At 48.9% G+C, this 23,575-nt stretch overlaps 2 protein-coding genes across 8 annotated transcripts; one reads left to right on the plus strand and one right to left on the minus strand.

The window, feature by feature from the left end:
* Positions 1–2,732: 2,732 nt before the first annotated feature.
* On the plus strand, positions 2,733–22,263 carry NKRF (NFKB repressing factor). Of its 7 annotated transcripts, none has more exons than XR_013922755.1 (6): positions 2,733–3,250; positions 6,513–6,634; positions 9,153–11,101; positions 11,730–12,158; positions 12,426–12,532; positions 17,748–22,263. XR_013922755.1 is itself a non-coding variant. In XM_080352598.1 (4 exons), the coding sequence occupies exons 1-4, from the start codon at positions 3,063–3,065 to the stop codon at positions 11,796–11,798; spliced, it is 2,328 nt and encodes a 775-aa protein (XP_080208724.1). In that variant the 5' UTR covers positions 2,733–3,062; the 3' UTR covers positions 11,799–12,360. The 7 variants fall into 7 exon arrangements, 2 of the variants coding, with proteins under 2 accessions (XP_080208724.1, XP_080208725.1); XR_013922756.1 differs by having other exon boundaries at positions 19,469–22,263; XR_013922757.1 differs by lacking the exon at positions 17,748–22,263 and adding an exon at positions 15,927–16,999 and having other exon boundaries at positions 11,730–12,174.
* On the minus strand, positions 14,194–23,047 carry UBE2A (ubiquitin conjugating enzyme E2 A). Its single transcript, XM_080352600.1, has 6 exons — positions 22,735–23,047; positions 22,397–22,477; positions 22,291–22,316; positions 17,016–17,105; positions 15,938–16,026; positions 14,194–15,562 (listed from the first exon to the last, which is right to left on the minus strand). The coding sequence occupies exons 1-6, from the start codon at positions 22,776–22,778 to the stop codon at positions 15,434–15,436; spliced, it is 459 nt and encodes a 152-aa protein (XP_080208726.1). The 5' UTR covers positions 22,779–23,047; the 3' UTR covers positions 14,194–15,433.
* Positions 23,048–23,575: the final 528 nt, after the last annotated feature.

Here is a 23,575-nt window from a genome sequence, read left to right on the forward strand (position 1 = left end):
CTGAATACAATGGGCTGGAATGGACCTTCATTTACTTGTTAAATCGGAGGGTCTAATCAAACGTGACAGCATTTCAGCTGTGACCTTTCCATGGTGTTACCTTTGCTCTCTCCTATATCCTCATTGTGATTCTGTCTTTACTATGTACTGGTGGTTATTGCTTTTATTAAACAATGTAAAATTAGTCCTAACCAGGATTTGGATGCTGCAACTTTAAATCCTACAAGATTCATGGATTCCCCTTTCTCCTGGTTCCTCTTCACCCAGATAAATAAGGGATGTGGAAATAAGTTCTGTGAGTTATTTTTGCTGGCAAAATAACAACGCAGTTTAAATGTATTTATTGGTGACGTTAAAATGACACCACCACCTTAGTTTAATTATCACGTAGTTGAGATATAAAAAACGTTTTATACTGAGTGTTGTTTTCATTACATCATCTATATATATATATTTTTTTTTAATTTGCTTTTATTTTTTCTTTTGCTATTTCACGCTGCCTAAAGATGAGCATGTAATCCTCAGTTCCCTGTCAGCCTTGCGTGTTGTGCCCCGGTCCCCTATTCGCACTGTGTGCGGGGCCACGTGGGTGAATCCACACGTCCTCACCCTGCTGCCAAATAGTTCCAACAAAAAGCCTTCCCATCCCGGGTTTTTGGAAGGCAAGACACCTCAGACCCAGCTCTTATAGGTGATGTTGGTTTTAGTGCAAGCTGCTGCTGCGAATTTGCTAGTGAGGTGGCTGGGATGGTGCTGAAGCCTCACAAAGGGTTTCTGCGCACACGGTGTCAGCCGCTCTGGGCAGCGCGAGCCCTGTGCAGTCACCCACATCCAACAACAGTCTGGCCTCCGTTTCCGGACTCGAGGCAGGTAAAGCTCTTGATCACAGTGTATTTTCTCAGGTATTCTGTTTCGCCATAAATAGTTCTATTACCCATAAAAGTCTTTGGTTGTTTTGTGGTTTTGTTTTGAACTTTTAAACAAGTTAAAATAATTTGAATATTCCTCTACTGTTGAATGTTGGCCTCCTCCCAAAACCAGAGTCAGTCAACGATTTCTAGATTATCTGCTAAAATAACCATTTAATGTGGCTTTTCTTTTTACCATGCTGCAGGTCACTGGTTGTTCTTCCCAACCATTTGCCTTATTAGAATGCTATTGAAAGTTACGTAAAGTCTTGTTAAGGACTCCTAGGAAAAAAGGTTTTCACTTTTGTGATTTCCTTGAAGTACTTCAGGTACCACAGGAGGTTCCATCTCTCCTCTGTCAGCTGTTTTCGTGTTGCATCTTTTTCTTCCTGCTTTTCGAATGTCTCTCTCTTTTTTGCTAATCTTCTGTTTTTTTCTCTTTTTTTCCCCTTTTCTCTCTCTGTAGCTTTTTTTAATCTGTCTTCGCCAGCTGCACTGGGTCTGAGGGAGAAGGCTGCCACTGCTACAAGAGTTTAAGGGTCTTATGTCTGGGGAGGGGGGAACAAACCTTCAGTGTTAGTGTCTTGGGGAGAAGCTTTTACTGACTTGCATGGTATCTGAAGTTGAAGTGTCTTGTAATTTGTGTGACAAGACAGGGTAACAAGTGATTGTTTACCTGGAATTTCGAAGAGCAACAGAAATGTGATGTTCGGACTAACGATGTAGCGAATACACTTTCAAATGTTGTTATGGGCATATGTTTTTTCTAATTGTGTCTTTAATAATATAAATGCCATGGGCTTCCATGAGGTTTGAAGCCAAATGAATATTTTCAATACGTTATTTGATTGGTTTTGGAAACTGTGCATTCATAGTCAAAGGAAATATAAACATGGTGCAACTTGCTCTGTTGGCAGCCATGAAATATTTAATTAACAAAGAAATAAAGTAAGAAGAACTGTGTGTTTTCATTGGTGTCCTCCTGTGTCTCACCCCCTTATTAAACAAGCTCCGTGGGCTGTTGGATGTGGGTTGAGCGGTACTTTTTTCCTCGTTAAACCCCCTCTTGCTCTTTAACGTCGCAAAGCAGCAGTGGCAGGAGGGAGAGCTGATGCTGTAACAACAGCGATGCATCCACATCCCGGGTTTGGGGGCCGTGTCCTCCCGGTGTGCTGCAGCCGTGCTCGCCCTCTCGCTCCGCTGTCCCCGCTGCTTCTTCTTTGCACTCCGCGTTTTGTTTCCTCTTCACAAATGAAGTGCGGGAGAACCGCGCCGGGTTATGTGTGTTTACACGACAGGCATTGAAGAACCGGCACTATTTAGCCTGATACCTTTCTAACTTTACTGTACATTTTCAATAAAACCCCCGAAAGCTGGCGGCTGTGCTGTGCTATGCTGTGCTGTGTTGTCCTGTGCTGTGCTATGCCGTGCCGTGCCGTGCCGTGCCGTGCCGTGCCGTGCCGTGCTGCGCTGTGCTGTGCTGTTTGCTGCTCGCTCGCCGCGGGCTCTGCCCGCTCAGCCCGGGCCGCTGTGTCCGCGAACACACACCCGGGGCTCGGGGCGGCTCTGCCGGCGGTTCGTCGCCATCCCCGCCGCCCCGCGCCCCCTCCCGGCTGCCGGCAGCGCCGCCCGCCCTGGTCACGGCGGCTCCGCACCGAGCGTTCCGTTTGCGGAGGGACACCGCGGGGGGGGCGGGGAGGGGGAGGGCGGTGCCGAGAGCGCGTGGTGCGCGCTCAGGGCTGCGGCTGCGGCGCCGCCGTCAGGGGGCGCGGGGGAGCCGCGGCAGTGGGGACGGTTTCTCGCGGGGTCTCGCGCGCTCGTGACGCGCGGCCACGTGACGCGGCGCCGGCCGGGCCGCTCCGCGCGGTGAGGGGCTCGCGCCGGGCCGGGGGCGGCGGGACGGACGGACGGGCGGACAGAAGGAAGGAAGGAAGGAAGGACGGGCGGGCGGGGCGCTGAGGCCGGGCCCGCGCTCCCCAGCGGCCGCGGCGAGCGGGGCCGGGGCCGGGGCCGGGGCCGCACGTGGGGCCTGCTCCCCTGGGCACGCCCGGGCCGCTTCCGGCGCGCTGCGTGTCCGTTTCCCGGCGGCTCGGCCTCCGCCGGCGGCTCGGGCCCCTGGGCGCCGCGGGAGCGCCCGCCCGGCCGCGGCCCGCCATGGCTTCCCCGGAGCCGGCGCCCGAGCCGGCGCTGGAGCAGTGGCGGCAGTACAACGAGACCGAGCGGCAGTGGGAGCTGCGCCGCCGCTTCATCCTCCGGCACCTCCACGGCTACCCCGGCGCCGCCATCGACCGGCTGCTCGCGCTGTCCGTGCTCTGGACCAACCACGTCTTCATGGGCTGCAGGTGAGGCCCGGACCGGCCCGGCCCGCGGTGCGCCCTGCCCGGGCGGGGCCCGCGGCCGCCCCTGGGCCCCGCTGCCCCGGGGAGTCCCCCGAGCCCCGCGGAGCCGGCCCGGTGCGCGGGAAGGAGCCGGGGTGCAGCGGGCTGCCCCGGCCGCTCCTCCCGCCGTCCCGCCCGGCCCAGCCGCTTTTGAAAGGAGCCCCCGAAGAGCTGCGCTGGAAGAGACCGGCGCAGGAGAACTTCGGTTCCCGGGCAGTTTTCTGCACGTTAACAGTGAAGGAAAAACGGTTTCCTTTGCTCTGATTTGTGCGTGGAGGGCAGCGAGCTGCTGAAAAGTATCCGTGTGTTCTGAAAGTAGTTCTTGATGTCCCGGCGCTGGGATCTCAGCAGGCGTGTGGTGCCGTGCGCTGGAGCTGCCGTGTCCCCGAGGGAGAGCTGCGGTGTCCCCGAGGGCAGAGCTGCGGTGTCCCCGAGGGCAGAGCTGCGGTGTCCCCGAGGGCAGAGCTGCGGTGTCCCCGAGGGCAGAGCTGCGGTGTCCCCGAGGGCAGAGCTGCGGTGTCCCCGAGGGCAGAGCTGCGGTGTCCCCGAGGGCAGAGCAGCCTGCACGACCCCGCAGAGCTCCGTGTTTCTGATAGAAACACACCCAGTGAGCGGAAGAGATTTCCCTTCATGTGATCACAGGTGCCGTGCAGGAGCCAGCACACTGTGACTAGCGAGGCTGCGGAGATCTGACACTTTTGGTGTGATTATTTTTAACTGGACATAAGGCTTTAAAGACAGAAGCAACTGCTTAACGTCCAACTTCAGCAAACTGCGGTGACAGAGGAGCTTGTAAACACCGAAGGGCATATTGATAGTTTGATTTTTGTTAATGTCACTATCCTAAAGCTTTGCTGGGGAATATTTTGTGTCATTTTACAGAGCCAAGTCAATGTCTTTAAATGTAGATCTGCATGTTTTCTTATTTCTTTATGGTCCAAGTACTAAACTATTTTGCTCTGCAAGCACTAAAATTGAACGTGGTTTTAAAACAGCTTCAAATTCCCAAGCTTTAGTAGTATGTTGAAATTGGGTGTATCTTAAGAGATAGTCACTTTGGTCCATTAGCTCATCTGAATGTATTTATGTGCTGTATAAATGGAGGGCAGCCTTTGTGATAGTGCTTTTGGGAATCGATGCAGTACCATGGTTATAGGGTGCTGATAACAGAAGTGAAGAACTATGTGGCGAGATCTCAAATCCTAAAAAATAACACAGTTTAAGTCTGTAAGTGCTCATACTTTCCCTGATGAACGTCTCTACCTGCACCGCTCCGGGCAAAAACGAGCAGCAGATTTAGTGCTGATGCAGAGCAGAGCCACGATCAGTGGGGACGTCTCCCCAAAGCTGGTGCTGTGCAGGGATGTGAGCACAGCGTGCGGTTCCAGAGCCATCGGCAGCTTCACTTAGACTTGTCTGGGGAAGGGAAGGGACACGCAGCTTTCTCTGAAACTGCCTTTTGCTGCTTGGGAAGAACTGTTGCTGCTGTATCAAGTGAATAACTTAAAAGATTGAGGCATTCTTGTTGTTTTCTCTTGTTTGTTAACATTGATCACTTGCTAGCTGAAGACAGCCTGTGTGTCCATTCAGATCAGAGCCTTGGTTGGTGTGTTCTGCTGGGTGATGATCTGGAGAAAGTCCAGAAGGCTTAGAAAATGTGGTTTGTGAGGAAGGAGTTAAGTGACAGGATTCATTTAGTTTAGGGGTCGATGAGAGGAGATGCATGTGTTCTCAGATATGCTAAAGGTGGCTGCAAAATTGGGGGGTCAGGGAGGACGAAAGCATTATGCTCCAGAGCTACTGGGTTCAGGATAAGAAGTAACATATTTAAGTCATACCAGGGAGACTCTAGTTAGGCGTAGGAGGTGTGGAATTCCTCTGCCTCCATGTGCAGTCTCCACAACTTGAGATTTCTAAGGCCAGGTTTGACAAACATAGGTCAGGACTGGGCAGAAATCTGAGCCCCAAACATCTCCGTCCTTTGTGAAGACAAGATGTCACATCTAACGCTGTTCTTGCAGCCTGCTGGCAGAGGACATCGTCTTCCACGTCCCGTCACAGCTCACAGGCAGCGGCCTTTGCTCCCTGTGAGCCAGAGAGAGGAGAAGAGATTCCCACCCCTCATCCTTCTGGCGGTGGGAGGACGAGGGTATCGCCGCTGATTTCTGCCGGGCCCTCTACATCAGGAGCTGGAAGGGTATTTCTCCAGTGGAGAGTGAATAGGTTTCCAGAGCCCTTGGTAGGCTGAACGCTGGTGCAAGCTGTTGCAGTACTTACTGTTGGGACAGTTGTGGAGTCCTGTCCACAGACAGTGACCTGATGCTTTTTGGCTTTTGAAGGCGAGCACACCACGGAACAGGTGCGAGATTGCTTTTTCTCCTTCTTGAAGCCCAGTGTGAAGCTGCCAGAGGCTGGTTTCAGACCAAGTTCGTAGGTTCTCTTTGGTTAGAAAGGCTTGGGGTTTTTCTGTTGTTCAGCTTCAGCTGTGCAAATGGCTTGAAAACATGTGTTGAGTCCCCGGAGTGACGGGAGCCTTGGGTGGTGGGGGGTGTAAGGCCAAGAGAGGTGGGTTGTGCAGGGCTGTCCTGCCCGTGCGGAGTACAGGGCTGCAGTCGGGGCAGGAGTGCACAGATGGGTGCAGCCACCTCACCTCAGCCGCGGCTCGGGGATTTAGAACGTTTCAGTTACAGCTACCAAGCTATAAATCAGTATGGCTTTTGAAAGAGTGGTCAATAAAGGCTGAGCAGCGCCTTTGTCATCTGCCACCCACGATTTCAGTATTGGTGACGTGCGGTCTGCAGCTGTTGACCCAGACGAGACTCCAGTCAGTTGCTCCTGTGCTGAGTTTGCTGAAGCTGCGATGCCCGTGTTGCCTCCTCCTTCTCCGCACCCCTGTGTGCTTTGTCGCATGTTATGTTTTGACAGATAATGTATTTAAATTTAAAACACCATCAGTTTGGCTGCACTGCTTCTTATTCACAAATGGGTTCACTCAGAGCCAGGCAGCTTGTTGGCTGGTGTGCAGCCCGGCTGCCAGCACTGAACTGGCTGCGGTGCCCCGGTCCTGTGTTAACACTCCAGCAAAATCGAGGGGAGTGTCTCCCTTGCACCAGGTGCTGTCTCAGGCAGCTTTAGTTCTCGTTTCGCGTAATAAAAATGTGTGTGTTTGTGTGTGTGGTGCCCCTGTGCAACCAGTTCTAAAGCGGTTTCTGTTGGATCCACACAGATACGGCTCGCAGGTCATGGAGAAGGTTCTTGAGATGGCTGAAGGCATCGATATTGGGGAAATGAGAACGTTCGAGTTGGTCCCTAGCAGGAAGCTGAAGAGATACCGCTCTCCATCTGACAGTGAGTATTTGTGCCTGTGCTGAAGGAGATGTGCTTCCCTGGCGCTGGTGGGAGCGTGGGCAGAGCAGTGGCCATGGGGCTGCCCCCGAGAGCCGGCACGGCAAACTGGAGAAGCCGCCGCCGTGTACTCTGTGAGACTGCAGCAGTTTTCTTTCCTCCACCCTGTTACGGGTGTACATAATTCATGCAGGCATCTCTTTTTGCTTAAGAAAATATAATTTTTAATTTAAATTACCAGGTAATTGATTTTCCCTAGTGATAATGGTAGGGAATTGAATCTATGTAATTAAATATCTGTTTGCCTTTCTTCACTCTGGTGAGGGGTGATGTTCCGACCTGAGAACGGATTGTACATGTGCACGGAGATGTGGAGTTCAACGTATTGAGTTACGGCCTGCCTGGAGCGTTGGCTGGCGTGTTTTGGTGGTGGTGGGTTTTTATGCATTTCTTTGGGTTTTGTTTTTTGTGGCTTGTTTTGGTCTTTGTCGGCTGGATGAGAGGAGTTTGTGGGTTTTTTTGGTTGTTTGGTTGGTCTTGTATTTTCTTTATTTTCTTCCTACTGTGCCTGGAAGAGTCCTGCATATGTCAGCCCAGTTTCTTGGTGTTAGGGATCGGTGTTCCAGCTGCAGCTTTTCCAGTGGAGGAAATGCAGTGTGCAGAGAGAGCTGGCCGGTCACTGGCTCCATCGCCAGCTGCTGTCCATGGCCCTAGGCTCTCCCCGCTCTCTCCATGGCCCTGTGCTCTCCCTGCTCTCTCCATGGCCCTGGGCTCTCCCTGTTCTCTCTCTCCATGGCCCTGTGCTCTCCCTGCTCTCTCCATGGCCCTGTGCTCTCCCTGCTCTCTCTCCATGGCCCTGTGCTCTCCCTGCTCTCTCTCCATGGCCCTGTGCTCTCCCTGCTCTCTCTCCATGGCCCTGTGCTCTCCCTGCTCTCTCCATGGCCCTGTGCTCTCCCTGCTCTCTCTCCATGGCCCTGTGCTCTCCCTGCTCTCTCCATGGCCCTGTGCTCTCCCAGCTCTCTCCATGGCCCTATGCTCTCCCTGCTCTCTCTGCAGAGGGTGTGCTGGGGAATCCCCACGCGCAGGCGTGGGCTGTGGGGTGAGCGGGCAGCCCCTGCTGTGCAAGGCAGCGTTGGGCAGTAGTTTGGCTGCGTAAAGCACAAATGGTCAGACAGCATCAGCCTCCTCCAGGCCTGCACGCAATTCGCTCTGCCAAAGGTTCTTCCCTTACGGTGACACCCCGCGATCTTTCTGTGCTTCCGTGGGCTGGCTGCAGAACTGAGAAGAATACTGTTTTTCTCCCCTGTTTTGTCTGTCGCTCAGGCAGCGGCTCTGAGGGGAAGGGTTCTCTGCTGCGTTACACAGACAGCACCTGCTGGTGAGGGCCTTGAGGTGCTGCTGCAGCACAGTTGTCAAAGCACCAAACAGAACGGGAAATGTAAACCTTGCCATAATTCATCACAACTGACGACCAGAGGATTTAACGCAGGTGTAAGAGCTTCATCACCTGATTTAAATATGAAGGCCTGTTCATGCTGTATGAGAAGTGTATGTTTTCATCTGCAGTGAGCTAGTTTATGATAAATACGCTATGGTAGCGTGATGTCTAGACATACATATTGCCAGACCTATATTAGTGTTGCACACTTTGTCATTGGATTAGGCAGCTCATTCCAAGGTGCTGAGGTGGCCTTTTGCTCCTCTGATGGAATTACACACATGTACCACTCGGTGTGTGGGGGTAAGTCTTTCACAGGAGAAGTCTGGTATCACTGTCTTTTAGATGTAACATATTTGACTCCCGTTTTCTGCAGTATCAGGACATTCTGCCTCGTTTGCATTTTTCTGGTTAAGAAACAAGAGGCCCAGCAGTACCGTGTAACAGACCCGCTGCCGCTTCAGTGTCACCTGGGGCTCAGGCAGATTGCTCTGTGTGTGCTGTCCTTTAGCCAAGGGTAGTTAGTTACCGAAATAGGCATCTGTTAGCACTGTCTTAGCAGCCCTGTGTGTTTTGGAAAGGAGGGTTCAGTATCACTGTGTTCCTCCATCAAATGAGAAAACCTGAAGATAAAGTAGTTTATCTGGGATCATCCCACAGCCCTGCGGCAAAGCCAGAGCTCGGGCTCTGCTCCCGCTCTGGTGTTCTCTCTTGTTGGCCAAGGTTTTTACTTCTTTTGGTAGTTTTGAATGAAACAACTACAGAAATGACTGGATGGGTTCAGTGGGCAATGTTGAGGGGCAGAGCAAGTGATTTGGACCTAAAATCCGTCTAACTAAATATGTAGAGATTTTTGTTTGGTAGTTGTGGAGCTGGAAGTACCACTGTAGTGACCTGCACAAGAATGAGTGGTCTTGTTTGATCGATAGCGAATGTCTTCAGAGGAAACCTTTTGTTTTGTGGCTGAGCGGAGTCCTGTGTTCAGAGCCTGCAGGCTTCCTCTGGTGATCGCTCTGTGATAACATTATCTGCCTCCCATAGCGCACAGCGGTAATAGGTTTTTCATTTTCTTCCACCCCATAGGTCCGGAGCCAGAAGAGATTCCTGAGCCGCCCAAAAAGATGGTCCCCAAGTTCCGGGTACGACCACGCTTTGAACCCATACACTTTGTCACCAGTGCTGAGAAGGACAGCAAGAAGGAAGATTCTTTGGATAACCAAACGCAGGAGGTGAACCAGGAGGCAAATACAAACAGCACAGCACAGCCAGCTGAAAATTGTACCAATTCTTCTGCGAGTGCGTGGGAGGCGGATCCCCGGCTCTCCAACTCGGCTGGGTTTGGCTTTGCAGGCCAGGCAGCAGCAGCCAAGAAGGCTGTGAATAGTGTGGACTCCACCACAAGCAGCACGTTGCCGGTTTCTGTTTCTCCTTCAACTGTGCAGTCTGCATCAGAGACTTTCCCTCCGTCAGCTATAACGCTGAAGCAGAGTTTTATCGAGAAACTGTCAGCAGCTGTCTGGAAAAATCTCGCGAACCCAGATGCAAACACCGGGACTGATAAAATTAACTATACGTATCTTTTGACACGTTCAATTCAGGCATGCAAGACAAATCCTGAATATATTTATGTTCCTCTGAAAGAAATCGCCCCTGCTGACCTCCCCAAGAGCAAGAAGCTCCTAACGGACGGCTTCGCTTGTGAGGTGCGATGTCAGAACGTCTACCTGACCACCGGTTACGCTGGCAGCAAAAACGGGTCCAGGGACCGAGCCGCGGAGCTGGCGGTCAAGCTGCTGAGGAAGCCCGTGGAGGTCCGCGTCGTTCAGCGCAAGTTCAAGCACACCTATCACGAAGACCTGGTGGTGTGCGAGGCAGGCGTGACTCGCCCCGATTTCCCTCCTGCTCTCAAACCCCACGAGGAGTTCGTAGTTGCCAACAGGGACTGCGTCCCGATGCAGCCTGGTACTGAATCCACAAAAGGTGCTGCTAATAGCAACAAACACTGGACTAGTTTCATCCTCACAGAGAATGCCAGCGATGCAATAGGAATCCTTAACAATTCTGCCTCGTACAACAAAATGTCTGTTGAATATAAATATGAATTAATGCCCAACCGCTCATGGCGTTGTCAGGTGTACCTACAGGATCACTGTCTGGCTGAGGGATTCGGCACTAAAAAGACCAGCAAGCACGCAGCGGCTGAGGAGGCGTTGAAGATTCTGCAGAAGATGCAGTCGAATATAGCAACCATCAAAGTGACCCAGGTTCAGAAGGTGGGCTGCTCGTCGCGGGGCTCCGGAAGGAAGAAGGACCTGAAGGACCTCGTGGTTTATGAGAACTCCAGTAACCCGGTGTGTACGCTGAATGACACCGCCCAGTTCAACAAGATGACGGTGGAGTATGTCTTTGAAAGGATGACGGGCATGCGATGGAAATGCAAGGTGCTGCTTGAGGATGAATTTATCGCGGAAGCCGTTGGAGTGAAGAAATCTGTCAAGCATGAGGCAGCAGAGGAAGCCGTGAAAATCCTCAAAAAGACCCAGCCAACTGTTGTTAATAACCTGAAGAAAGGCACCGTCGAAGACGTCATCTCCAGAAATGAGATTCGGGGTCGATCGGCAGAAGAGGCTTTCAAACAGAAGATCAAAGAAGACAACATTGGGAACCAAATTTTAAGAAAGATGGGCTGGACAGGCGGTGGCCTGGGGAAAGATGGTGAAGGGATTAGGGAGCCTATTTCAGTGAAGGAGCAGTTTAAAAGGGAAGGACTTGGGCTTGATGTAGAGAGAGTGAATAAAATCGCTAAAAGAGATATTGAAGAGATCATTCGGAACTATGCACGCTCGGACAGTCACATTGACTTGACTTTCTCTACGGAACTGAACATGGATGAGCGGAAGCAGATACATCAGATCGCCCAAAAATACGGGCTTAAAAGTAAATCCCATGGGCAGGGCCACAACAGGTACTTGGTGGTCAGCAGGAAGCGGCGCAAGGAGGATCTGCTGGACCAGCTGAAGCAGGAAGGCCAGGTGGGGCACTACGAGCTCATTATGCCTCAAGCAAACTGAGGGAATGGGTCCCATTTTACCAGAGACTGAGCTTCCTAGGTATTCGATTAAAGAGAGATGCTGCATTTTTCTTGGTGTGGGTTATATTAACGTTAAAGTCTCCTACTTCGTTAATATAATTTCTAAAATGTTAGACATTTAGAACTGACCAGGTTCTCTTCAAGTATATTAGCACAGCCCAAGAGCAGTAGTGCTGTTACTGTATGTGTCTTTGATATTATTTGTTCCTTCACATTTTAATAGTTTTGTAATAGAAAAAAGAAAGCGCATGTCCAACAAGAAGGAATTTGACATCATTTAAAATATTAGTTCCCTTATTCTTCTTGACCAAGGAAGAAAAAAATGCCTTTTTCAAAAAGAAAAGTACAGGAAATGCAGTCTGGGAAATAAACCTGTATGTAAAGTTGGTATTAATGACAATAAAAATAAAGTTTTATTTCTGGAAAAAAACCAGGATTTGTCACACTTGATGTAAAAAAGTGTGAAAACTGCATTTATTATTGAGAAGTACATGTAGCGCTCTTGTCTCCGCTGTGTATGCGTGTAGAGATGTCCTTAACCAAGTTTAACACTACGGTTTTATTCATAGATTTCTACCTTGCGTCTCCCACACTGCGAATTACTGAACGCACGTTCATCGCCAGTGTATCGGAGATAATTACAGAGCATTTTTACCTTGGAGCACTGCTTGACATTTGCAAATACCATGGCGAGGTGTGAAATAGCAAAACTGGAGGTAAACGCAGAGCCCACGCTCAGAGATGCTCGTGGAGCTTGTGGGGACTGTTACATAACTTATTTTTTTTACTTTGAACATAAGCTCTTTAATCCCAAGCAAAATCAAGTCTGTGCCTACCTATTGCGCTGCTCGTCACTGTACCTGTGCTTGTGTATGCGGAGGGCGAGTCACAAGTAAACAGGTGTTCTCTGCCGAGCCTGGCGTCTCTTGGCGTTTCTCTGCTGGCCGGGGAAGCAGATGTGGAGCTGTGCCAGTGCTGTCCTGCTGACACGGAGCCAGGTGAGCCTGGGAACAGGTGAGGAACGGACCTGGGAACAGCTGAGAGTCGTGCCGAGGGGTGCTGGGTTTGTTCTGTCACCAGCAGGCCCTGCTGAGGACTCTTCAGTGCAAAGCTGCTCCTAATGAAGTTTCTTTTGTCTGTTCTCTGGTTGCCTTGTGTCTCAGCCATCACTTGTGTTTTTCTGCTGCCTGTATCTGCCTCTCCATATGTTAACATCATCCTCTAGTTTTTTTTCCCCACCTCCTGTTCTTTCTTTTCGCTCTCAGTGCTGAGGAGTGACTGACCTCTGCTGATGATGCAGAATATCCTGGTGATGTGCAGTTAGAGGCATTTTCATCCCCGCAGCGTGGAAAGGAAGAGGCTGCCCTGGCAGGTAAGATTTGCTCAGGAAAGTGAGTGTTCGTCCTCTCTCTGTCAGGATGGCTGCAGCACAGCTTCTGCTCTGAAAACAGCTTCTGCAATAACAACACCTTGCTGCTGGCTTTGTAGAAAAATAATCTGGCAGGTGAGTCTGGAAGTATGCTGGTTTTGTTTGGAGTTTTTTGTGCACACTATTCCCTCTCCTGAGCGCTGGGCTCTAGCAGATGGTGATGTAGGAGTGGAAGGAGCCTGGTACTTACTAGGCAGAGATCCCTGCAAGAAGTGCAGCTCCCCCTCCTTAAATTGGATCAGCAGCGGGTCTTCGAGGCTTGGGGATGCTGAGGAGGGCAGCTAGAGCACAGCTGCAGTGTTTGGGTTGAAAAATGGCTCTTTTGGAGGCAGGAGAGTGGCCAAAATGTGACACTGGTTAAACGTAAAGGTGCCTCAGTGTGCGTAGCTGTCCGGGGTGAGGCAGTGCAAGGCACTGCTTTTCCCATCCTGGGAGCACCTGTGGCTCTCAGCCTTACCCAAGAGGGGTGAACCTGAGGGTGTTGCCGTGTTTTGTGGGGTTTTTTTCTGTTTTTCATTTTGTTATTGTTGTTGGTTTTGTTTGTTGGAGGGTTTTTTTGTTTGGTTTTTGTTCTCCAGCTCTGTGCTGCTCTTGCCTCTGCCCCCCCCTCCCCTTAAGCGTGCGTTCCATCCTGCTGCTGTGCTGGTTTTTAAGTGACTAGCAAGACGAATACGAAAAAAGAGGGACCAATACAAGGGCTTCTGCAACATTTGATTGGACCACTCAGAAAGCATTTGCTTGCAAGAGTGGTTAAGATACTTGTGGTGGTAGGGTTGGGTTTAGGTGGGAGTTTATGCATTTTGTTTTGGGTTTGTTTGTGTTGTTTTGGTTTTTTCCCAGTCTCTAACTTCGCAGGTACAACTAAGGTCCTTGTTGCTTGACCTGCTCTGACTTGGCAAAGTCTTGTGGGTAGGGGAGGAAGCTTAGGAAACAAACACAAGTACCTGAGGCCGAATTTATTGCACCTTCTCCGCCCCACTGAGACTGAGGGTCCCATTAAGACACTGTCCGTTGGGAGAACATGCAAGTGTAGCTTGGGTAGGACTTCGGTGGTAAAAGGCTGTTCCATGTAAGAAAAAAAGGCCTGTTCAAGGCTAGGAGCTGTTGTCACAACAGGTGTTAACTCCTGATTTAATTTTCAGAAAGAGCCCGGCAGCTTCTTTCTTAAATTGTAGAGCTAAGCAGCAGTACCAGTTTTATCTGCCAGTCATTTTAAATCCTGTTCTCCCCCTCGTAAGACAGGAGTAAAACAATTCCTCTATCAAATAATTACTCAGCCTGTTAAATTGCTGTAACTAACTCATTATCACAGGCTTTGGTTTTTAACAGTTCACTCACACGCATGACATGGTGCTGAGCTTCCTGCAAGTGCTTTTCTGCCAAGACTTGAGTCTCCATTTCTCCAGTAACGGCCGATCCTGGCCCGTACACCCTCGCAGCTCCTTGTTCGGGCTGGAGGGCTGTGCTGACGGTCCCTGCACCAGCCCTGCGCAGCTTCTGCCCAAACACAACTCCAGAAGCTGGCAAATATTTCACAGTGCTGCTGGTCCCGCAACAGCCTCCTGTCGCCCCGGATAAAATAACCACAGTTATACACCTCTTGCCTATTTATACAATAAGCACTAAGGTTACACTTTATTTACAACTTTTGAAAAATGTACAGTTTCTTACATGGGTTACTTGTGCAAAGTTAAACTCAACTAACAGACCAATGTGCACACAAAAGACACTGGACCAGTGGACAACACAAGGGCAGGTTCCATCCCACACTGCTGCTTAAGGTACTGTATCCAAATGTACAAACTTAGCCTTACAAAAAAAGTGAGTCTGGACTTACAAATGTTTTTGTTTCTTTTTTCAGAGTTGAAAAAATACTTTCATAAAACTGAAGGGAAACTAACTCAAGCATGCAGCAGTAGCTCACACAAACCACATAGTAATCTACAAAGAGCAGAAACTGCAGAGACTCAAGTGCCTACCCCGTGCTTTATTCAAACTTAAGGGGTGGGAGAAAGACAACAAAGGAGAGTAATTCCACTGCTGGAACACTCCGGGATTTACCTCTTCCTTAATGTGGAAGGTCTTTTGCCCAGAGTTCCCCAGCTCTACCTGCTTTTATCAGTGACAGGAGCAGAGAAACTTAAGGAAGCAGTCTCTGTAGGCACATCCTTTCAAATAAAATTTTAAAAGGGGGGGTCGATTCTCACCCTAAGCAAAGTACCACAGCTGTCGTGATTTATGTGTATCTGTACATAAATCTTGCATGTGAAGTGCAGAAGTAAATCGCATTCCATGGTCTTCCTAAATAGTGGAATTTGAATCAATTTAAGAATTGTTTTATCAGTAAGGAGTTGATAAACCAATACAAAAGGGAAACAAGGTTATTTCTTCATTCAGTACTTACAAATGCAGTGGGGTCTAAACCAACAGTAGAGGTAAATGACCAGCCTGGACAGATCAGCACTTTAGTTAATATCCGTTAAAAAATGTGTATGTATATAAACATCCCTTTTATCAAGCTATACATAAGCATCACTGTGTATAACACAATTACAATTAAAAGCTTAGTGTACACTACAGAAATGCACAATACTGCCCTAAGACTGGAGAGGGACCACAGAAATGAATTCAGCATCAGTAACTCTTTTGCAAGTAACCCAAGTACAGAACATTTGACTTCAAAGTGGGTGCTTTCTGATGTCCAAGGAGAAGAAGCTTCAGCAAGGGAGGGTGGCAACAGCACAACAGCTATTCTGCTTTCAAAGTAAATGCTAGGAGGAAAAAGATGCCTCAGACACTTTGTTTATTTTCCTCATCAAGAGTGTTCATTTGCATCATCCTGGGTCAACAGTCACGCCAGCTCTGTTCTACTATTGCAGAAACCCGTTTTTCATATTCCCTCTTATTCTCTTGGTATAGCTGAGCTGCCTGGCTGTTGGCTGGACTGTTCGGATTTGGCTCATCCAATAGAGACTGTGCAAAGAGAAAAACATTCTTAGGCACCTGAAAGCATGCAGAGGTTTCCAGCATATTCCTCACACCACACACACCAAGAAGAGTGCAGAAGTTCATCTAGACACAGGGAAGGCAGGTTGCGTTACTCCAGTTGTGACTGGAAGCTTTTGCTGTGCAGGTGACAGCCAAGCAGGGACACCCAAGCAGTGCAAAGGCTGGCTGGGTCCCTCCAGTGAGCACCTGCTGCCACCTGGGAGGTGCGCACACCTCAGCCAAAAGCAAGGAATGGCTGCTCTACTGGCTATCGGGGCAAGGAAATAAAAACAGTTTTCTGAGCTGTTTTTGTCAAAGCATCCTAATTTCATTCTGCCTTTCCATGCAGAGTTGTTTTACCTGTATGGATGTTAAGATGGAAGAGACATCGTAAGTAGGACTCCAACGATTCTGAAGAATATCCAGACATATACTACCATCCGCATAGACTAGAAAAGGTTCAAGAAGAATGGCGTAAAACAGAAGTTGTACAGCTACTCATTTTTCCCAGTATACAGCCTGATCCCGAAAACCTCCATACTGACAAACACTACAGAAGTCAATAGCATCTGACAGACTTAAATCCAACAAACAAGCCTGTTGGTAGCAAGAGGTGAAGCTTGTCACTCACTGACAGCTGCCCAAGGTATTTAAACTCAACCTCTGCTTATTCTTCAACATCAGGCTTCTCTGTGCAACTACCACTATAGAATGAATAACAAAAAATGAACAGATTTTAAGGAAAAAAAAAAGTTAAGCTACCCACAAGTGAACGAAATAAAGAATACAGGCAAAAAGCAGTTCACATGTAAGGGTTCCCCAGAAAGTATCTACAACAGTCAGTGTCACCTTTCCCATGGCACCTTTAGAAGAACCTTCCCTCAGTGCACTTTACCCACACACACTTAACTTGCTGCATTTGACGAATTCAAGCATTTCTTCACAAACCTAATATTTGTTTGGAGGCAAGGAATATATCTCCAGCCTTTAATTACCAATCAGGGGATTAAACAATATTGCTATCACTGGCTATAGTTGGAAACTAGCACTACATTTTGATGTATATAATTCTTACAGGCGTTTTTGAGAAGAAAAGTGATAAAAGACCACTGTGTTCAGCAGTGCCATTATGCTATGTACGCAGTATGTCTGGACAAAAGTCCAAGGCACTGCTATTTAACTACAAAATACTCTTCTGTAAGGTTTAACAACGGGCAGTTGAGAGAGAAGAGTGTGTCATCAATACTGTCCTGTAACACCTGAAAGGCCAGAGGGTCCTTTTATTGCCCCTTTGCAGCCTGAGAACTGCTCACAAGTTCATCCCTGACAAAACTACCTAGAACCACACTCGAATTTCGCTTATAATAAATAGACTTTTTTTACAACACTACAGCACGGTATAACTAAAAAAAAACCAAAAAACTGTGCAAGTACTTACCATTCGGATGAAACATTTTAGAGACAAATCTAACAGTAGGTGGCTTATTCGGATATTCTTCTGTGAATTCTATTGTAAGTTTGAAAGTTCCTGGAGTTGAAAGAGATATAAGTAAACTTTATCAGAAGCACAAACTGATACCATTGTGCTCACACATGCATGTTGGGTATAGAATACTGAGTGCTAGGTCCTACACTGGTTCTTCTAACTCTCTTCAGAGTTAATGACTAACTCTAAAGTCCCAGACAGTGCTGGTACGAGAGTATCTCCTGTGACTTACTTTTATTGCCAAAACCACCGCCCCAGTCAGAAGGTTTGTGTAAGGAAATAAATCTGCCCCTGAGGTTTTCTTCCACAAAGCCTAATCCCAGTGCGCTGCAAAAACAGCACGAGTGGGTGTATAACCATCTGTGTAACAGGCCATGATTTAGCAAGTCCCAGAAACTGGAATAAGCTATCATGACAAGGACATTTTTATTTATTTCCTGTTTAAATTTCAATAAAATTTCAAGAAAATGAATTTTACTGTAAGGTAATCAAGTCTTATTGCAGAAAAGTAGTACAGAAAGCAGTACTCAAAACAGACACTTTACAATAAAAATCGTTTACTTCTCACTCACTAGTCTTCCTTGGAGAAAGACTGAGTGGACACAGAAAACTCCGTAGCTAAATCCCAATCCAACTGTTTTAACAACCTGCACCAATGGAAATTACTCTAGCCCTTCTCCTCAGGCTACGACAATCTGAGAATAAGAAATCTGTCAACTCAGCTGCATAAATATGGGTCCAATGGACGAAGCACTGCTGGCAATTCCCAGCCAATGGCAATTGGAACTCAAGGAACTCAACACGCTCCACTCCAAGACACACAAGCTTCTCTTTACCACACTGTCGCCTCAGACTGGCCAATCCAAGAGGAAGTTTGTGGAGTCCCTGCGTATGCCCAGAAATACCTGAAGCACCTTCACATAAATATACAGCTCTCCGTACAGTCAGTGCTCTAACGAGCTGCCAGGACAGACATCGTACCTTTTTGAAAAGGCATTCTTACACATCCGTGATGGGTATTTTTCCCCCACAACACTCAGTGCTTAACTTAAATTTCGGGGGCTCAGATGCAAAGCTCATCCTTGCTTTCTACTGCAAACAGATTTTTCAATCCCTTTTTTCAGGTGAGCAAGGACCTGCAGTATTTCCCAGGGACTCCTTCCTTTATAAGGAGACAAACTACAACACTGAGTTGCAAAAAATGAAGGTCATTGCTTTGATGTTCCAGTTTGCATATGAAGACAGAGTACAGATGTTTCAGAGCTTTCCGTTCAGCTGTGGGAAGTCTCAACAGCCTGAAAATAAGGTTTTGCATGTTTGTTATTTATTAGCAGCCTAATATGAGAGCAGAGAGCCAAAAGCACACTATCTTACTATAGAACAAAAGGGATAAGAGTAGCAAAGACTGTTCAAATTAGCAGAAATCTGTAGTGGGACTTTCAAGCTTTACTTCAGCTAATTCAGAAGCACAGAGCCAGATCTGAGATGAGTTTTAAAGCCAGCACTGGGAAGTATAATAATAACTTCTATCAGCTGCTAACATGAGCTCAGGACCACCTTTCCTTCCCTACACAAGGACAACCCCAAGCAATATTGGCACTTTAGAAATGAATGCTTAGAGATTTTATTCTAAATCTTAAGAGATTCCCAGCTCTCCCTGCCCCAGTTCCGGCTCTCAGCAGCCTCCGTACGAGGCAGGAAAGCAGGCACTTCTGTGCAACAGTGACTAAGCAAGCAGTGGGCTGAAAACTGAGCACAACCCATCAAACAGTAGAGTTCAACAAGCATACTTGAGAAAATGAATGCTATTCTAGAAAACTGACTGAAGTGGGAGCAGAGAGGGCAGACAATATGGCCAAAAAGCAGTAACAAAGGCAGTTTGGTCTTAGAATCCATTTATAAATACTGAAAGAAAGGGAAGCTATCTGGCTCACCAGGGACAGGATGGCGTCACTTCTAACAGAAATCTGAGTGAGCGGCTAGACAGCTTCCAGCTGGAGTACTACCTACTCAAATTTCCAAATCAAGACCCAGAGTGGCAATGGCTCTTTGAAAGAGCCCCACAGTACATAGCACCTTGTTGTCGAGCTTTATTAAAGGACAGATCCAGAGATTCGATGACCCAAAGTCCAAGGGTCACTCACACTGACAGCCCATACAAGTCAAACATGTATCACAACACACACTGCTGGGGATGACGGCTTCAGGGCCCAGGCTCTTCTGTCACTAACTTCAAAGCTTTTAAACTGGTATTCCTTGCAACTTGCTCTAGACAGCCAATTTTAAAACACAAATTATCATTTTTGCTATCATTACTGATATTAGGATCATCACTGATCTTAGGAGAACATTCTCTTTTCTCTCCTGTACTTACCTTGTTATCTGTTTCTCCTGCTCTTACACAGACAACTCGGAGGCTCCTCCATGGTCTGTGCGCTGGCCAGCTGACCCCACCCAGAGCAGCACCCACATCCCTGCTGGGCCCTTCGCACTGCAAGGAGCAAGAGCAGCCCCCTCTGTTCTGCTGTCCATAAAGCAGGGACAACTCCCTCCTCTCCCCACGAGGACGCAGAATCCATATTCCGTAATCATGGAACAAACCATACAGAAGGCAAATGCTGTTTCCTCTGTTCAAGCCTCCTGCACGATCCCAGCAAGGCAGGATATTGCAATAACTGTGTTAGTTAACTCTCTCCAAGCCAGGAATCCTGCACTAACCAGTGTCAATGTCGTCATCATCCAGCTTCAGAGAAACAGGTCTGAAGCACTGGGAGAGCCTGTGTTTCCATCACTATGACACCACTACCACTTTAGATGCCGCACACAAACAGATTCTTAGAAATATGGTGAAGGGCGGGATAAATATCCCCAGGGTCCTACTGCAGACACCTGCAATTGAATCCTCTTAAAGCAGAAGATGGAAGTTATGCTGCTGATCTAAATTAGTAATTGCTCCCAGGGCGACTCAGCCTGTGCGCTTAGTTGTGAAAACACCCTCTGAAGTCTGGAGGCGGAGGGGAGGGAGGGTTGTTAGCTGCATTATGGTGCACAGCACGTAAATAAACATATTTGAACTTAAGGTTTTCAGTTCAGACAAAGCTAAGAAGCCTCAGAAGCTGGGACTAGAAAAGGGCCTCACCAGAATGAGGATAAAGAACAGTAGTTCTCACAATGTTGAAATTATTACACCTCTAGTTCAACAACAAAAATAAGTCACAGGCTACTTTCACAATAATTAAGATATCTGAAGTCCTACAGTATCACCTGCAAGTAACAGAGCCTAAAAATGAAAATAAAAGTGAATTCTGAAGAACACTGCCCTGCAAAGGCTTCGAGAGAAGGATTAGAGAGCTCCAGTGCACCTTTGTCTCACAAGGGCCTTCACAGTTACAAACCCAAACCGTCAGCTCAACACCGTTGAATAAAAACTCCCTTCATTTTACCTATATTAAGCTAAACTGCATCTGAACTGTGCTACTCTACTCACTTAATGGAAAAGCACAGCCCAGGCACCACTACACCCTTATCTCTAGGCACCACTTAGTATTTTGTTATCTAGCACAAGGTAAGATATGTCCCAGAGAAAAGGAGATAAGCATGTCCTGCAACACAAGACATATCTGTTTCCCTGAGCACATACTGTGAAAACACACACTTTCCTATGAAAAGAGCAATCCATCACACACCAAGATTGTATTTTTAATCAACCAAAGCAGTAGGACAGCAGCTGCAGACTCAAGCTTCTGTTTGAACTTCAAACTGCTGAGTGCAACATGTGCTAAGTATCTGAGATAAAGACACGATGCTGCCACAGCGGAAAGCACAGACAAAAATCAGTATCTCGGGGCTCTCAAAAGCGGTCTCCAGCCTTCTGTAACAAAATGGAAATATATGGAAATAAAGCCATTATAGCATCTGTTAACCCCACACTGAGCTGGAAGAGCCTGAACGTGGAAACAACCTGCATTTCAGCACACTGCAAGGAGACGGCTTTCTGCTCCAAGCAGTGAATCACCCCATCAGTGGCAGTGCACCAAGCAGCCAAGCAGCTCTAGCAACCCCCACAGAAGTTTAAGGGAGCCCTTCTTTAAGGTTTACAAGATGAGATAACAGAGTACATTAGCCTACCTGTTCTATTATGCAGTGTTATGGAATACTCAAGTTCTAAACACTATACTTCTGAAGCAGCTAGTATAGAAAGTTTCTTAACCAAATTCATTTAAAAAAGTAACTAGAGCCTTTGGAGCTTTCTTAGGCCTGAAATATTTAACATCTTCAAAACTGTCACAGGAAAAAAAGAGATCTTCAATTTAAAGGCATGCCCACAGGTGCTACCTCCAAGGATAAACAGAGGCAAAGGAGTTAGCCAAGAACGCCATAAGAGTTAAGGAATTTTTCCTATACTTTTGTCATGAGTCATGGAGATCTAGAATTAATTATAACCTGCACTGAAAGTATCTTTAAAAAAAAAAAACACAAACAGCATCACTGATTTCAGTGAGACAGTATCTCATGTCTAACAAGTTTTCACAAAGATGTTTAAGTATTCACACAGCATTGGTAAAATTAAAAAAGACAATAAGGCCAGATAGAAACTACCAGGACACAGATATGTCACAGTAACTTATTTAGTCAGCTTTCAAAGTTAAAAAGTCCTTTTAATCTTTAACCCTGAATTAGATCAATTGTAGCAGAATAAAGTAGATGCTTCCCCAAAACAATCCATTCTGAACTTCCTCAGACATCCAGCCCATTTCCTACTTCAGCTGACTCACATTGGGACTTACTCACTAAACACTTCCAGCACCAGAAAAAACACAACTGATGCCAAATGACAACGGTTCTGTATCAGGTTTTGACAATTCTCCAAATATGAGCATCCCTGAAAACGGGATTCACGGCTCAACAGAAACGCTTGGAGATGCTTAAAATGGTACCTTAAGTTAGGCTTAGGATAGTCAGATTTAGCGATTACAAGCAAGCCCCTACAAGCTATTTTATGTTTCTGTAAATCAACACAGCAATCCAGAGCTACAACCCGTTCTCCGAGTGGGACTCAGGAAACAAAAAGCCCTTAGGTCCAGCACAGGGCTGTGTGGCCAGGTGAGCGTGCGCCCGTGTCCCTCCCGGCCCAGGCGCACACCTGTTGCGGAGCTGGCAGCAGTGACGCACCGAGGCCACGTCAGAACGCAGCCGGTGACCCCGGGAAAGCCCCAGCCGTACTCACCGTCCTCGAACGGGGTCCCCTCGGGCCTGCGGGAGAAGCACAGCACAGCGTTACCGCGGGCAGCCCCCGGCCCGCCGCCCCCGGCCCCCGCCGCCGCCCGACTCACCCGAAGATGACGGCGTTCCACACCATGATGTTGTTCTCGGAGGGCGCCCCGCTGACCCCGGCCGGGGGATCCTCCTGCAGCCTGCGGGGCACACGGAGCGCTCAGGAGACAGCCCCGCCGGCCGCCCCTGCGCACTTGGCGTAACTCAGGCAGGCGGCCGCGCTCCTCTGCGCAAACAGCGTAACCCGCAGGCAGCCGGCGCAGAGCGGCGCTACGCAATCAGCGGAGCGCGCCCTACCCCGCCGCCATGTTGTGCTGCCCCCCTCCTCCCCCGGTAGAGCCGGGCCCTTCGTCCCCCGCCCGCCCTCCCCTCTCCCCTCAGCCGGCGGCCTCGGTACCTCTTGAAGTCCCGCATGAGGCGCCTACGGGCCGGAGTGGACATGGCGGGCTCAGGGTTATAGATCACTCATACACTATCAGAGGAGACACGGAGCGCCCAGAGACGGCGGCGACAGCGAGGTCCGACCGAGACAACGGCAGCGCCGGCGACCGGGGCGACCGCGGCCTCTACCACCGAGGCGGGCGCGGGGGCAGACCCCGGACTGCACCGACTCCTGCGCCGGCTGCCGGGCGATCCCGGGATGTACCAACGGCGCGGGGGGAGGAGGCGGAGCCGGACGTCGCTGAGTCCCCAGCCTCTACCACCGCGGCGCGGGGGAGAGGGGCGGTGCCTAGAGCAGGGGGCTGTACCAATGGCTGTGGCGAACGGGGGTGGAACGTGCCGCTGACGTCACGGAGCGTCACGTTTACGGACCATCTAGTGCCACCGCTGTCGTGGGCGGGGCCACCGTGCGGCAGGGTCCCGTCCGGCCTGGCTGCTGCCACAGAACGGAATAAGAGAGGGGAAAGCATTTTTACTGATTCCCCCCCCGCCTTGTTTTATTGTGTTTAAAATTGTTGGCCTAACCATGAGAGTAACTCCTACAGAAGCAGCCAGGAGGGACCTTAACGCTGAAGGCCAGCACTTCTTCTGGCAGAACTGCGTTCTGCTCCTTCCCAGAGGACGAGCTCTCTGCCTAACTTCTTTGCTTCACCTGTTGCTATTTTTCATATACTGCCGCCATGGAGGGTCTGGCCGCATCCTCAACCACCCATCAGGCAGGCTTGTCATCCTCAGACAGAAGAAACCGCACCTGCTGGCCCCCGGACCTCCGTGGCGCTCAGCTCTGCCACCCTGCA

The sequence above is a fragment of the Nesoenas mayeri genome (genome assembly GCF_963082525.1).
Source record: "Nesoenas mayeri genome assembly, chromosome: 13".
NCBI lineage: Eukaryota > Metazoa > Chordata > Aves > Columbiformes > Columbidae > Nesoenas > Nesoenas mayeri.

Excerpts from the sequence above, each read along its gene's own strand:
- NKRF (XM_080352598.1), top strand. The coding sequence starts at position 3,063 with ATGGCTTCCCCGGAGCCGGCGCCCGAGCCGGCGCTGGAGCAGTGGCGG. Across the intron at positions 6,635-9,152 it reads ATACCGCTCTCCATCTGACA|GTCCGGAGCCAGAAGAGATT; the intron begins GTGAGTATTTGT and ends TCCACCCCATAG. Across the intron at positions 11,102-11,729 it reads AGCTGAAGCAGGAAGGCCAG|ATTTCTACCTTGCGTCTCCC; the intron begins GTGGGGCACTAC and ends TTTTATTCATAG.
- UBE2A (XM_080352600.1), bottom strand. The coding sequence starts at position 22,778 with ATGTCCACTCCGGCCCGTAGGCGCCTCATGCGGGACTTCAAGAG. Across the intron at positions 22,317-22,396 it reads TGGAACGCCGTCATCTTCGG|GCCCGAGGGGACCCCGTTCG; the intron begins GTGAGTCGGGCG and ends CTTCTCCCGCAG. Across the intron at positions 16,027-17,015 it reads TAAAATGTTTCATCCGAATG|TCTATGCGGATGGTAGTATA; the intron begins GTAAGTACTTGC and ends AACCTTTTCTAG.